General features: G+C 51.0%; 1 protein-coding gene and 1 pseudogene across 2 annotated transcripts in view; both read right to left on the bottom strand.

Moving 5' to 3' along the window:
- Positions 1-1,345: 1,345 nt before the first annotated feature.
- On the bottom strand, positions 1,346-6,824 carry LOC112394278 (retinol dehydrogenase 16-like; annotated as a pseudogene).
- A 2,816-nt stretch (positions 6,825-9,640) lies between these two features.
- The window catches only part of LOC112394146 (retinol dehydrogenase 16-like), a 12,360-nt gene continuing 6,307 nt past the window's right edge, over positions 9,641-15,693 (bottom strand). For both annotated transcript variants that reach the window (XM_024736748.1, XM_024736749.1), the window contains 4 exons: positions 14,440-14,802; positions 12,112-12,370; positions 11,088-11,251; positions 9,641-10,544 (listed from right to left, as the gene is read on the bottom strand). In XM_024736748.1, the coding sequence (XP_024592516.1) occupies positions 10,327-10,544; positions 11,088-11,251; positions 12,112-12,370; positions 14,440-14,752 (954 nt within the window). In that variant the 5' untranslated portion in view covers positions 14,753-14,802 and the 3' untranslated portion in view covers positions 9,641-10,326. The remainder of the gene's footprint in view (positions 10,545-11,087; positions 11,252-12,111; positions 12,371-14,439; positions 14,803-15,693) is intronic.

Genomic DNA, 15,693 nt, shown 5'->3' with positions numbered 1-15,693 from the left:
GCACCCCCCTCACCCAGCAACCAGTCAAATGGAGGGAGTCAAGGACCGAGGACACATAAGCTCCCCCGGGCAGGGCCCCCAGTGAGCATTTTTCTTCTACCTCCAGGACCAGATACACGCCAGGCTGAGCTGAGGAGCCTGAAGGCGGGTGATGTCAGTGAAAGGAAGGGACTATAAAGTCAACTGACACAGTGGCTCATGGAAAACGCAGAGGGAAGGGAGGCCAGGAGTCAAAATGATTCTGATAACAGGTTGAACCACAGGTGTCAAGAAAAGTCAGGAGGAGACACTTTGGGCATAGGGAGAGAGGCAGGAGAACAGAGAGTTCTGATATGAGCGTTACTGAGACTGAGGTCCAGCCAGATGATGAAGATGGCTCATGAATTCCCTGGGCAGCTGTGGGAAGGGCCTGGGGCCAAGTCCTTGGCCCTGAGAGGGGATGACATATGGGAAGAGCAGAGGACTGGGGTCAGGGACTTAAAAAACTCTCAGGGTCAGGACTTGGAGGAAAGGGAGAGATTCCAGGCAATGGGGCAAAGAACACACAGAAAGGTAGAAGGGAAGCCAGTAAAGAAAAGGAAGCAAGGATATGAGACAGAGGTATGAGTAGTGAGGGGCCATGCCCAGGGCTGCATAAAATATGGGGACAGAATTATGCTGGAGTTTGTGGTTTATCTTTGGATAAACCTCTAGGGTCACCATTTCTCAGAACAGGCCTGAGAAAAGAGCCCAGGCTCATCCTGAGGGACCTTCGCTGTCTAGAGGGTCTGACACAGAAATGGGGCCACAAAGTTCTCTAGAGTGAAGGGAAAAGAATGCGTCTCTCTGCTCTATGCTATCTGTCTACCAAGGTTAGTCAGCTCCAGAATGTCACCACAAATCTCAGAGAGTCTGGCCATTCTATAACAAGGGTGGTGGGAGTAGCGGGGGTGGGGGTCAGTTCATGGACCCAGCCCTGAGGAGCAGACCCAAAGCCTGCAGGGTATGGAGGTAGGAGGTGGGAGGTGGAGGTGAACCTCACCTACTTCATACCCACCCCAAGGCACAGCATTGCCTACAGTGGGTCTGGGAGGCATCTCAGAAGTCTGTCTGCCTCCTTGGTGAGTGAACAAGGAAGTCTTGGCTGGAAGAAGTCAGACAATGTCACTCAAGGGCTGAGCAGGCCCAGGAGTGTCCCAGTTCTTCAGACAGTCCCAGTTGGTGAGATCCAGGGTTTTGTCTCTAGACCTGAAAAAGAATGACTTGGAACTGTCCCAATGCAGGCCTAGGCCTGACTCACCATCTCACAGGCCTGTCTGCTGACTGCTGGCTCAAGCAGCACTTCCCTGGACTCAAACTCCCAACATCAGAAAAACGCAGGCCATGGAATGGGGGTTGGGAGGGCTGCAGGACCACGCAGAGGGCTCTTCTCCTAGGACTGAGAATGCTGCCCACTCTGATGAGTGGCCTCCTTATTCAGCTGGCACATGAGGCTGATGGGTCAGGCTGGTGGTTGCCTTGTGCATCCCCAACCCCTGCTCGCAGGTACTTTCAGTGGAGAGAGGACCCTTTGCCTCTTCCAGGCCATTTCCATCCTGTGGGATGAGGAAACGAAGGCACACTCTGAGGAGATGAACAGAGGTAGAGCAGGTGGGGCTGAGCGCCCTCCCAGTGGCTCACACCCTCCAAACGGTGCAGATTCCTCAGGGTGGCAGGAGGGCCATGAGGCTCAGAGCCTTGAGAGGCTGCTCAAGGACCAGGGCACAGATGTGTGCTATTGGCTCCCTGTTCCTCAGCTGCAAAACTTGGCCCTTTCTTCCTAATATCCCCAGAGCCTCAGAAGAAGCCTGGAGTAGAGATAAGGAGGAGGATGAGCTGCATGACCTTAGAGACTGGAAAGCTCCCTCCCTCCACCTTTTTTCCCTTCTTTTGAAGCATCAGCCCTCATATAGCAACCCAAATAGACCTCCCATACACCCCAACCTTGACTTCACAGGGCCCTGGCCCTTGAGGAGCTCCAGTAGACCATGGCATCCATCAGGAAGGAGGGTATGTAGCTCTTGGGAAGTAGATGAGCTTGACATCCCAGTCAGGTGAGTATCATCAGGTGCGTGGGTGGCAGGTGGTCAGAGCACGTCCACGCAGTTCATGGCCAAGGACAGAGATTCAACTTGCATTTTTTCAAAATATTTTCAGTTATTTTGATGTCTGTTCAAGATGAAAGTTTCCTTATATACTTCCACATCCCTCCTTTCCAATTCACAGCTCTAATATGGGAAGGAACCTTCTAAGAAATCCTGCCCTCCCCCTGCCCCACCCCCACAAACTCATGTCCCAAACTAATCCATTCAAATTCTCCAAGAAGTGCCCAAATTCTTACCCCAGGAACAACTGTTCCACGCTAAGTGACCTCTGTCTCTACTTCTGAGAATATCCAATACATAAATTGGATCTTTCTATAAACACTAGAAACCTAAGCACATGAAAACCAGCTGCTCTAAAGTCAGTTTGCCATGAGTCCACAGGCGTCTATCCTCTCTGGCTTCAGTTTCCTCCCAAAATAACAAGGGGTTCAGATGAGACAGTGGTTCCCAGGTTTACCAAACCTGGATCCTTTCTTTAGGTCACCAGTTGACCACATGGGATCCTGGGGATGGAGCTCACGTGCCCACTGTGTGGGTGAGTCAGAGCCTGGAGATGGACCTGAGACTGGAGGAGGTGCTAATGATGGACCCAGGCTTCCAGACAAGGGTTTGCTTCTCTCTCCAAGGTCCACAACTCACTCACCTGAGGCCAGGAAGGTCTCCGCATAGAGTTCCTTGACCTCTGAGCTGGCCTGATCCCATGCTGCCTGGAGGCCCGGAGAAATTGCCTCACGGCTGGTCACAAAGGTCTTGAAGTAACCAGGCTCGATCATCTCCTCCTTCACCCCAAAGTAGGAGAGCTCCTTCCTGCAAGGGAGGCAGGCAGAGGGACAAAGACTTCAGAGTTTTTATAAACCAAGACACAAAAACACACACACACAAATAAGACACCAATGCAGGATTGCAGTGCGATAAGCAGGAAACTCTGGGAGGTTGTGAAGTACAGAAAAGCCAGAAGGAGAAATCTTATGATGGTGTTATTCTGTATAGAGTTTGAATATTTTTCCAAATATTTTATATACATGTGCTTACGCTTCTAAATCCTACCAGTTGAGTTGCAAGGTACCACGTAAGTGCTATCTCCCCATATTCCCCTCACATCCAATTGATCACCAGGCTTTTTATATTTTATCCCCTTCACACTCAATTTCCTCTCCCCCCTATCCTAACCAGTCTACTGCCTGGCCATTTATCAGCTGGGCTGGTGTAACTGGACCTTAAAATGCATCTCCCTACCTGGGATCACTTCCCTGCCCCATATTCAGAGCCATCCTCAGCCCTGCAGCCAGTAGGGTCTCTACTGCTGATATGATTAATTACTTTCCTTGATTAATTGCTTCCATGGGGTTACACTGCAAACAAGGCTCCCCCAACCTAATAGCATAGCAGTAATGTAGGTGGAGCACACTGTAGCCAAATTATATCGGTGACAATTCTACCTCACTTTCTGAGTGTGGGCCAACTTCCAGGGCAGAGTAAGTTCATTCAAACTCTACAGTCGCCAAGTCCATCCTGACACCAAGAACTTAGAAGGGAGCTTCCCAATGAATGCCTGGCAAAAGCAAGAGAGAAAGCTCTGGAAAAAAGAACTCTAAGTCTGTGATGAAAGGAACTCCCTGTAAAAGGCTCCCCCAGAAGCACAGAAGCAGAAGGACCAAGGGGGGTGGGGGGAGGGTCTCTGTCCCAGGCCATAACCTGGGGGAGTCCAAGAAGGCCTCCATGCCATATTGGAAATGCAATAACCTCCACCCCAGAGGGACACGCGGCCCGTGACGCTGGAGATGTTGACCACACGGCCCCTCGCCTTCCGCACTAGGGACAGCAGACTCAGGGTCACCTTGATCACCCCCAACAGGTACACGTCCAGTATCTTCATGAAGTCCTGGTTGGTCAGCCACACACTGGGTGCAGTGGACATGGAGATGGTGGTGGTATTCACCAGGCCCCAAAGTCCTGGGAACAGTGAGGGCGAGAGGGCAACACCATGCTGGGCCCGTGAGTGAGGACCCAGCAGAGGTTCCAAGTCACCTTCCACCCAGTGAGGACTTTAGGAGACAGGCTGCAGGGGGAACGGCTGGAACAGAGACCAACATGCTGCCTGCGGGTTTGGGGAGACCAGACCCTGTAAGCGGTTGGAGGACAGAAGGTGCGCCACCCTCCTGACTCAGTCTTCATGCCCAGCCCACTGCCTGGTGACAAGGGGCAAGCACCCCAGATTGGATGAAGGCAGGGACTGAGGCTGAAGAAATCTAGTGGGTCCATAGTCTGGAACTTAGAGGGTGAAGTTTTGTGTTTTCACAGTCCATGTTGTCCTTGCAGACATTATCAAATTCACCTACATTTTCAGATTTTCTGACAGTTGCAGGACTGAGTGCTCAACAACTAGCTAGTATAAGGGAAAGAGAGGGAAACAGAGAGAGACAATGAGGAAGGGAGGGGAAGAGAGGAAGAGAGGAGACAATGGATAAAAGACAAAAACAAAAAAGATGAGAAATATTTGGGTGGAGATTGGCTGGGTAAAACAGACCTGAAATCCCAGGTTTGGGAGAATGTGTTGACAGGCCTGGTATTGACCTCTAGGGCCTGGCTTTGAAATACCTGCATCAATACTGAGCAATGTTCCAGCAGGAATCTGGGGAATTCCATGGGGTAGGCTTTCAGGGGAAGGCAGGGCTGCCACTATTAACCACCCTCCCCCAAATCGGAATTTACACTTTGTCCCAGAAAAATACACCCTCTCCTCCCACCCACACAGGAGGCAACTCTGACCCCATGACTCTCAGTTCACAGTTCACCAAGCTTCATGGAAACCTCTCTGCAAGACTCAAAGACACATAACAAATATTTAAACACTAACCAATTAATAGAACTCAGGGCAGAAGAGCAGGGTCAGGGGAGTTGGGTACAGGGTGTTGGAATTATTAACACACAGAGTTAGTCCCTCCCCTGCTCAGTACCAAGCCTGCCCTTGTAAGAATATATATTCTCCCACCATATTTGACACCAAAGACCCATACATGGTTACAACGTAGGGAGTTGGGTAGAAAGTTTACCAAGACATCATTTTGTTGAATCCAATGAATAAAATGTGGGAAACAATTACATTCATGCCATGAGGTACTTTTTACTAAGTAGTGCTATTCTAAAGTATGGAACATTCTCAATCATTATTTATTATGTTTTTGAAGAAATTTTTGTTATGTGTAAATTTGTTCAACTTCTTTCAGTGGAAAATTAGGATACAAATTATGTACAAAATGTAATATCCTGTATGTAAAAATGTTATCAGTACTTATCTGCGGGTGGCGTGATTTGGGGTAACTTTGGTTTTTATCCATGTACTTTTCCCGTTCTTCACAATGATCATGTTTTAAATCTATACTTAGATAAAAGAAATTAAAGTCCTTTCCTTCTACCATAAAACACAGGCAGAACTACAGTAAAACATACACACACACACACACACACACGCACGCACGCACACACACACACACACAGAAAAATGAAAAATAAAAGAGAGAGAAAGTAACTCCATAGTAGTTTTCTGACCTTCCTTAGAAAAGTCCTGACAGCTCAGTGTCGACATCTGAAAAATGCGTGACATTTAAACACAAGTCGGATGACTAGGGGTCACCAGCAAAACATGATCAAGTGCTGAGAACTCAGCTCAGCTCCAGCGCTCCTCCCCAGCCCCCCATGCAGCCTTCCAGCCAGAGTGCCCATCTCCACCCGTCCTCCAAAAAGTGCACCCCGATCACCCTGGTCACTCAGCATCAAGGAACCCAGACCTCCTGCTGAGGGAGGAGGGGACACCAGACAGAAAGTCTGCAAGGACACATTCTCATCAGGGAAAACTCTCCCCCAAACTGCAGAGTCTCAAGGTTGGGAGGTGGAGGTGGGATGGAAGAGGCTTTGCTGGTAAGCTGGATGAGGAGAAGAACACAGGGAGGACTTCAAGTCCTGGAAAACACCTTGGGAATCTCCCCAGGCAGCTGTCAAGGGGTCTCCACTTCACAGAGAGGAATCAGACTTGAGAAATCTGGGTGGTACCTCTGTCCCTCACATGTTCCTTTACCCACTTGGTGGCCGCAGCGATGCTCTCAGTCTTGGTGACGTCCAGGATCACTGTCTCCAACCTGTCTGACGTCTGGTTCCTCAGCTGCTCGGCCCCCTGCTCCATCAGACATGCATCCAGTACCCTCAAGCCTCGCAGGTCCAGCTGCCTGGCCAGTGGGTTCCCAAAGCCCGAGGCACACCGCCTGATGAAGACGAACTTGTCCTGGAGGTGGCTCACCACCTGCCTCTCCCGGTACCAGCGCAGGAGGTAGTACAGGCCCACGAGGACCGCCAGGTACAGCCACATGGCTTTGCAGGGGACAGACACAGGCAGGCTGGGGTGAAACTCGAGTCTGGCTAGTGTTGAGACAGGAGGACTTAGAACACATGCAATGTTGGTTGGCCAACAAGCCTCCATGCTCTCTGGCGTGGAGTCCTCACGATTTTCCTGTTCACCCTCTTTGGTGAGTAATACTGACTCTGGCCCCAGTGTTAATGCTTTTTAGTACATTTACACCATTTCTAATAGATTTCATTGCATTTCCAACACAACCCCTTGAGGATCTTTTACAACCACCATTTCCAGGTCCTCCCACTCCTCCCTGTTTCTCCTGCTCACCTCTCCCCTCCCCACTCTCCACATTGGGCCTTTATGTCCTTGGTCTCATGGTTCACAGCTACCTTCCTCCCTTTTTCCTGCTCAGCCTGGGACCGGGTCTCCCTTACCTACTGGAGATTATTACAAGGGGAATACACGTGGAATCAAGACACAAGTGGCTTCAAAACCCAGCTCTGGAGCTTCCCTGGTGGCGCAGTGGTTGAGAGTCTGCCTGCCGATGCAGGGGACACGGGTTCGTGCCCCGGTCTGGGAAGATCCCACATGCCGCGGAGCGGCTAGGCCCGTGAGCCATGGCCGCTGAGCCTGCGCGTCCGGAGCCTGTGCTCCGCAACGGGAGAGGCCACAACAGTGAGAGGCCCGCGTACCGCAAAAAAAAAAAAAAAACAAAAAAACCCAGCTCTGCTGCCAACAAGCTGTGTGACCTTGGGCAGCTGGCTTAGCCTCTGAGCCTGGTCTCCTCCTCTGGCTCAGCTCCCAGAATTCACTCCTGAAAGACTAAGTCCCTCTCAGCCTCTCTAGGATTAGAAGGGGAAGGCAACAAGAATAAGGTCTCTCCTGATGAAGAGGTTCCCTGGGCCAGAAAGGTGTTCAGGAGAACAGCGGGGGTGTCTGGTCTCAGAGGCAAGGAGAGGGGACAATAAGGGAATGGGGGCGACACACGCAATGTGTGATGGTGAGATGTCTCCCAGATGCCGGGCCAGTTGCTGGAAGGACTCACACAAAGCTGGTCTAACAGTTGTTCCCCTTTCACTCTGTGAAGATGCCCTGCCCACAGCCCTGGGTGCCCGGCTACATTGCCCTCTGCCCCTCCTGTGCTGAGTGAGGCCCTGCCCTGCCCGGCACCACACCCCGAATCCAGACCATTCAGACACTGAGAAAAGACTGATTTGAATGCGGATCATGGGATGGTGTGTGCGAACCTCCCCCCAGGCAGCGTGGGCTGTAAAGCCCAATAATTGGAAAGAATCAGGTCAGTTGTATCAGGGTGATGATGGAGAAGAGGAGGGAGCTGCCCTCTCAGGAGATTAAAGAAATGACCAGAGGTTGGACCCCAGAACAGCTGTGCATGCAGGGACTTTCACATTCAGTAACGGGGGTGGACCCATCAGGGGCACAGAGCTGGTGAGTGGGGCAGGGACAGAAGGAGCCTGGTTCAGTGCGCAGGGCATCTCCTGACCGTCCACATTTACTACAGCTCCGACTGGTAAGTAAGGAAATACGAGAGGCACTGGGAGGGAAGGAGAGGCTTCCCCAAGCAAACAGAGGCTCAAATGCCCCTGGAACCACCCCAGCAGCCAACAAAGACAGACAGGGGCACAGATTCAGCCTTTAGTGGTAACTGTCAAGTGCAGGGAGCTGACTGTAGTCCTGAAAGTGTTTGTCCCTCAGGTGGGAGTTGGCAGCAGTAATAGAAAGGCTCGTCTTGCAGAAACCAGCCTGTGCCTGCTTCCTGCGTGACCACCAGGACCCTCCTACATGGGCTTCCCAAAGGGTGAGGACGAAGAAGGCAAGGATGAAGGATGGTGCCCTTGAAACTGTGTGGAAACGGTGTCAGGAAGCCGGGGCGGCATGCAAATCTTAGGCAAACACAAACCCTGCTAAGGGAGAAGGTTTGGTTTCTTTACTTGGAAGAAACAGGAGATTTTTTTTTCTCGGTGACTAAAAATTCCTTCAACCATAAACTCCCAAGGGGCCATGCAGCAGACACATCCCAGCCCTCATGCCATCTGCTTCCCTCTTGTGAACCCTGAAAGTAATATGACTGCTTGCGGGGGTCTCAGCTGTTTCAGACTACATTCCAGGTGGGAACAGCCACAGGAAGGTCAGGAGAGAGCAGTAAGTGAAAGGAGCCTGGGGTGACACTCACTCACCTGGGAGCTGCGGGGGCCAGAAGAAGAAATCTTTCAGAGGCGACCCTGTCAGGGAGACTCACTGACAAAGATCTCTGCAGCTATGGTCCAGGGAGTTGCAGCTGGCCCAGATTCTGAGGCCGCACTTGTGAACCTGCTTGTGCTGGAGCAGGGGCTGCTACCACCAGGTGTCGCTCTGCCCAGTCTCAGTAGGACCACTGTCAAAGACAGGGTGTCCCACACCATCCCCTCTTCTCATCTCAGGTTGGGTCCCCTGAAGTGGGGAGAGGCGTAGGTAACCAAAGGGGGCTAGAAGGTGCCAGGAGTGAGGGCTAATTGTGCAAGCTCTTTTCCAGCCCTACAGGTATGCAGTCCCCCTACTTGAGTGAGCTCCCCAAATGGAGAGACAAATCCCGCCTTCAGGCGCTGAATATCTGATACTTGGAGGAGATGAGATTTTCAGTGGGGAATCACTGATCCTTTGTCAAAAACCACCGGGACAGCCAAGGGGAGGATTAGGGAAACTTCCTTGTGACAGCCGCATGGACCCTCATGGCATGGGTTCCAGCCCCTTCACACGTCCATCAGACTAGACCTGGTTCCCTCCCTAAGAAAGGCAGCCTGGAAGGAGGAGGAATAGGGATCTACGGAAGGTCTAGGGTAAGGACGTGTGATGGTGTGCATTGCACTTCTTTTTTCAGTGTTTTTGTTGCTCCGCCTTGTCTAAATAGGGGTCCTTGTGTCACAGTCCACACTGTGGGCCATGGAACCCATCTCAGTGCAGCCCTGCACCCCCCTGTAAGACCAGCAAGGAGGACCAGGGCTTTGCAATCTCACAAGCTCTCTGACATTCTGGAGAGAATTCCTGGGGCTGAGTCCAAACCTCCTGAACACATACCCCCAAGGCATAAAGTGAATCAATGATACTTTATTTGATTTCAGTTTGTTTGGTGTGACTGGCTCGGTGTCTGTGTGTGTATGTGAGTGTTTACGTGTATAAATAATAATTTGAAAAACAGGAGTCTTCAGATTAAGCATGAAGCTCTAGCATGCATTCAAGCAGGTGAACTTTTCAACTATCATTTTTAGGAAAAAATAATCAATGGAAATTCTTGTTTCCAAGATAGATCAAAACCCGGTTTCTTTGTTCTCTGACAGGATCGCATTCCAGCCAAGGTCTACTGAGCTGGCAACTAGGCTCATGAGTCAGGCTGGTAGTCACCCTCCACTGTCAACACATACCTTCAGGCAAGAGGGGCCTTTATCTCCCCTGTCCATTTCTATGCTGGGGGAGAGGGAGACTGGACATGGGAAAGATACATCTGAACAGGTGGACAGAGGCAGAGCAGGGGGGACTGAAAACTCCTAGCTGCTCACACCCTCCCCAAAGTGCGGGTTTTTCACAGCTGCATGTGGGCCATAAGGCACTGAGAGGCCATTCAAGGAACAGGACACAGATGTGAGATAATGAGCCCTGTTCCTCAGCCATAAGACTTGTTCCTTTCTTCCTAATATCCCCAGAGAACTAAGTAATGTCTCAAGAGAAGCCTGGGGACTGAGGTGGGATGGGTGTCCCCGGTGACATGAGAACCCCTTTCGCCACTCTATTTCCCTCTCCCTGATGCATCCCCTCCCCACACTGTCCCCAGCTCCCCCCACCATGCACCCCAGTCTTGGGTTACAGGGCCTTAGCAGGCCGTGGGGCACCCCAGTACATCATGAGATCCACCAGGAAGGTGGGCATGTAGCTCACGGGGAGGTAGAAGAACTTGGCGTCCCAGCCAGCGGAGTACCGGGTGCGGGGGTGGCAGGAGGTCAGGGCATGCTCCATGCAGTTGGTCATCAAGGACAGATTCCCAGACCATGATGGCTTCAATAAATTAGATGTCTTCATGACTGTCCAGAAGGAGACACCATCCAAAATATTCTCATTTCCCAATGCTCCCACTTTCAGATCAACATGACAGTTTCTAAAAAGTCCTTTCTCTTCCAAAATCATACTCCAAATCAAATCCATGGATTTCATTGGAGTGTGTCCTAACGCTTACCCCAGGATCTCTATCCACACCAAGCCCCCTCTGGATCTATTCCTGGGAATATGTGCACTACATAAACTGGAGGTCTTTGCAAACACTAGAAACTGAGGCACCTGAAAAAAGCTGGTTCTAACACCAGCTTACCGTGATTCCACGGGTGTCTTCCCTCTCTGGCTTCAGTTTCCTTCCCAAATTAAAAGAGTTTCGGAAGAGAAACTGGTCCCCAGGTCTATGAAGCCTGAATCCTTTCCTTGGGTCACCAATTGACCACACAGGACCCTGGGGATGGAGTTCATGTCCCCACTATGTGGGGGACTCAGAGCCTGGAGGATGGACCTGAGACTGGAGGATGGACCCAGGCTACCAGACAAGGGTTTGCTTCTGTCCCCAAGGTCTCACTCACAGTCAGCCACGAACTTCTCTCCATAGAGTTCCTTGATCTCTGGGCTGGCCTGATCCCATGATGCCTGGAGGCTTCCATTAAACACCTCAGGGCTGGTCATATTGGTCATGAAGTAACCAGGCTCAATCATCGCCACCTTCACTCCGAAGTAGGAGAGCTCCCTCCTGCGAGGGAGACAGGCAGAGGGGCAAGGACTTCAGAGGTCCTCTTGCAAAACAAAACATGAAAGAGCAGTAAGACACCAGCATAGGATCGGGGTGGGATACGCTGGAATTTCTCAGAGGTTGTGAGGTACAGAAGCCGGGGGGAGAAAACTCAGGGTGATGGTATTGCTTCTGTATAGAGTGTGAATATTTTTCCAATTACTTTACATACCTGTGCCTAACAGCTCTAAATCCTACCAGTTGTGCTACAAGGCATCCTTTAAATGTTATCTCCTCCTATTCCTCTCACCTCCAATCAATCACCACACTTTGCACGTTTTATCGTTCCCATACTCCCCAGTCCCCTCTCTCCCCTCTCCTACCCTGCTAACCCCCTGGCCACCTGTCCTCTAGGGAGCATCTCTCTGCCCACGGTATCAGATCCCCCACATCAGAGCCACCCTCTCCCTGCAGCCCGTGGAGTCTCCACACTGATTTGATTAAGTAGCTCTCTGGATTAATGGCTTCATGGGGTACACTCCCCACAGGGCTCCCAAAACCTAAATACTGCAGCATTTGAGCACATGGAAGGGCTGCACAGACAAATAATATCAGGTCCAATTCTGCCTCCGACACTTTGGTGACTGTGGACCCTCACGCAAGGCAGGAATATGTTGAATCAAACTCCTTAGGCCTCGCACCCACCTGAACACCCAAAAGATAAAAGGGTGCTTCCCAGTGAAAGACCTACACAGAGCAAGGGAGAGGGATCTAGAAGGAAGGGCCATTAGGTCTCTAAAGAAAGAAAACCCCTGTAGAAGGCACCCCCAGAAGCATAGAAGCAGGAGGACAGAGGAAGGGCCTCCATTCCAGGCCATTACCTGAGGGAGTCTGAGAAAGCCTCCACGCCGTATTTGGACATGCAGTAGCCTCCACCAAAGAGGGACACGCGGCCCATGACGCTGGAGACGTTGACCACACGGCCCCTCGCCTTCCTCACTAGGGGCAGCAGACTCAGGGTCACCTCAATCATCCCCAACAGGTTCACGTCGAGCATCTTTACGAAGTCCTGTTTGGTCAGCCACTCGTTGGGTGCCATGGGAGTGCAAATGCCGGCATTATTCACCAGGCCCCAGAGTCCTGGGAACAGTGAGGGCGAGAGGGCAACACCATGCTGGGCCCGTGAGTGAGGACCCAGCAGAGGTTCCAAGTCACCTTCCACCCAGTGAGGACTTTAGGAGACAGGCTGCAGGGGGAACGGCTGGAACAGAGACCAACATGCTGCCTGCGGGTTTGGGGAGACCAGACCCTGTAAGCGGTTGGAGGACAGAAGGAGCACCACCCTCCTGACTCAGTCTTCATGCCCAGCCCACTGCCTGATGACAAGGGGCAAGCACCCCAGATTGGATGAAGGCAGGGACTGAGGCTGAGGAAATCTAGTGGGTCCATAGTCTGGAACTCGGAGGGTGAAGTTTTGAGTTTTCACAGTCCATGTTGTCCTTGCAGACGTTATCAATATTCACCTACATTTTCAGATTTTCTGACAGCTGCAGGACTGAGTGCTCAACAACTAGCTAGTATGAGGGAAATATAGAGAGACAATAAGGAAGGGAGGGGAAGAGAGGAATAAAAGAGACAGTGGATAAAAGGCAAAAAAAGATGAGTAATATCTGGGTGGAGATTGGCTGGGTAAAACAGACCTGAAATCCCAGGTTTGGGAAAACATGTTGACAGGCCTGGCATTGACCTCTAGGGCCTGGCCTTAAAACACTGAGCAATGTTCCTGCAGGAATCTGGGGAATTCCATGGGGGTAGGCTTTCAGGGGGAGGAAGGGCTGCCTCTGTTTACCCATCACCCCCAGAACACAGAGTTCACCCCCTACCCCAGAAAATTCCATCTTCTCCTGCCACCCACACAGGAGTCCACTCTAGCCCCATCTCCTTGGTGCAGATTCACCCAACTTAATGGAGACCTCTCTGCAAGTATCAAAGACACAATCCCAAGGTTTTAAAGACTTGGTAACCATAGGCCTCAGGGTGGCAGGAGCAGGCTATTGAGGGATGGGGTAGGGCTGCCAGAAGTATCCACTCAGAGAGTTGAGTTCCTCCCCTACTCAGTAACACGTGTGCCTTGTAGGAAGAATATTCTCCAACCATTGTCATCAAAGGCACGATCAACGTATGCAGTTCTAGTGTAGGGAACTGGGTAGAAAGAAGTTTGCCAAGATATCATTTCTGTTGAATATGATGAATAAAAGGTAGGAAATAATTATGTATCATACCATGAGGTACTTTTTAGTAAGTAATGCTATTCTAAAGGGTAGTATATTCTCAATCATAATTTATTAATTTTTGGAAGAAATTTTTATTATGTTGTAAATCGGTACATCTTTCTTTAGTGGAAAGAAAATGATAATAATATGTGCAAAATATAATACTATGTATGTCAAAATATTATCAGTACTGATCTCTGGGTGGTGAGATTTTGAGTGTTTGGTTTTAATCCCTGCAATTTTCTGAGTTTCCACAATGATCATGTTTTAAAGTATACTTAGATGAAAGAAATACAAGTTCTCTCCTTCCCCTGCAAAACAAAGGCACAACTGTAGTAATTAAAAAAAAAAAACAAAGAAGGAAAAGAAAAGAAGAAAAACAGAAAACAGAGAGAGAGAAAAAGTAACGCTTAAGTAGTTTTCTGACCTTCCTTAGACAAGTCCTAACAGCTCAATGTTGTCATCTGAAAATTGGTGACATTTAAACCCAAGTAGGACGACTACGGGTCACCAGGAAGAACATGATCAAGTGCTGAGAACACAGCCCAGCTCCAGCGCTGCTCCCCAGCCACCCATGCAGCCTTCCAGCCAGAGTGCCCATCTCCACCCGTCCTCCAAAAAGTGCACCCCGATCACCCTGGTCACTCAGCATCAAGGAACCCAGACCTCCTGCTGAGGGAGGAGGGGACACCAGACAGAAAGTCTGCAAGGACACATTCTCATCAGGGAAAACTCTCCCCCAAACTGCAGAGTCTCAAGGTTGGGAGGTGGAGGTGGGATGGAAGAGGCTTTGCTGGTAAGCTGGATGAGGAGAAGAACACAGGGAGGACTTCAAGTCCTGGAAAACACCTTGGGAATCTCCCCAGGCAGCTGTCAATGGGTCTCCCCTTCACACAGAGAGAAGAAATAAACAGAAAAAAGAAATCTGGGTGGTACCTCTGTCCCCGACATGCTCCTTCACCCACTCGGCGGCCGCAGCGATGCTCTCAGTCTTGGTGACGTCCAGGATCACTGTCTCCAACCTGTCTGATGTCTGGCTGTTCAGCTGCTCGGCCCCCTGCTCCGTCAGACATGTAGCCAGCACCTTCAAGCCTCGCAGGTCCAGCTGCCTGGCCAGCAGGTTCCCGAAGCCCGAGTCACAGCCCGTGATGAAGACGAACTTGTCCTGGAGGTGGCTCACCACCTGCCTCTCCCGGTACCAGCGCAGGAGGTAGTACAGGCCCACGGGGACCGCCAGGTACAGCCACATGGCTTTGCAGGGGACAGACACAGGCAGGCTGGGGTGAAACTCGAGTCTGGCTAGTGTTGAGACAGGAGGACTTAAGAACACACGCAATGTTGGTTGGCCAACCAACCTCCAGGCTCTCTGGCATGGAGTCCTCAAGATTTTCCTGTTCACCCTCTTTGCTGAGTATTATTGATTCTAACCCCAAATGCATGCTATTTGGTACGCTCATAGCATTTCTAATACATGTCATTGCGTTTCCAACACAACTTCTTAAGGATGACAATACTTTTCCAGCCACCTCTTCCTGGTGCACCCACTCCTCCCTGTTTCCCTCTACCCACCTCTCCCCTCTCCACCCCACCCCCAAACATTGTAACCCTTATATCCCAGGTTTCATGGTTCACAACTATCTTCTTCCCTTTTTCCTGCTCAGCCTGGGACTGGGGTCTCCCTAACCTACTGGAGATTCTTACAAGGGGAATACATGTGGAATCAAGACACAAGTGGCTTAAAAACCCAGCTCTGCTGCCAACAAGCTGTGTGACCTTGGGCAGCTGGCTTAGCCTCTGAGCCTGGTCTCCTCCTCTGGCTCAGCTCCCAGAATTCACTCCTGAAAGACTAAGTCCCTCTCAGCCTCTCTAGGATTAGAAGGGGAAGGCAAACGAGAATAAGGTCTCTCCTGGTGAAGTGGTTCCCTGGGCCAGAAAGGTGTTCAGGAGAACAGCGGGGGTGTCTGATCTCAGAGGCAAGGAGAGGGGACAAGAAGGGAATGGGGAGGGCTTCCCTGGTGGCGCAGTGGTTGAGAGTCCGCCTGCCGATGCAGGGGACACAGGTTCGTGCCCCGGTCCGGGAAGAACCCACATGCCGCGGAGCGGCTGGGCCCGTGAGCCATGGCCGCTGAGCCTGTGCGTCCGGAGCTTGTGCTCCACAGCGGGAGAGGCCACAACAGTGAGAGGCCCACG

This window comes from Neophocaena asiaeorientalis, unplaced genomic scaffold, assembly GCF_003031525.2.
Source record: "Neophocaena asiaeorientalis asiaeorientalis breed wild unplaced genomic scaffold, Neophocaena_asiaeorientalis_V1.1 scaffold134, whole genome shotgun sequence".
Classification (NCBI taxonomy): Eukaryota; Metazoa; Chordata; class Mammalia; order Artiodactyla; family Phocoenidae; genus Neophocaena; species Neophocaena asiaeorientalis.
The sequence above is the reverse complement of the archived record's forward strand: the minus strand, read 5'-3'. Positions and strand labels throughout refer to the sequence as shown.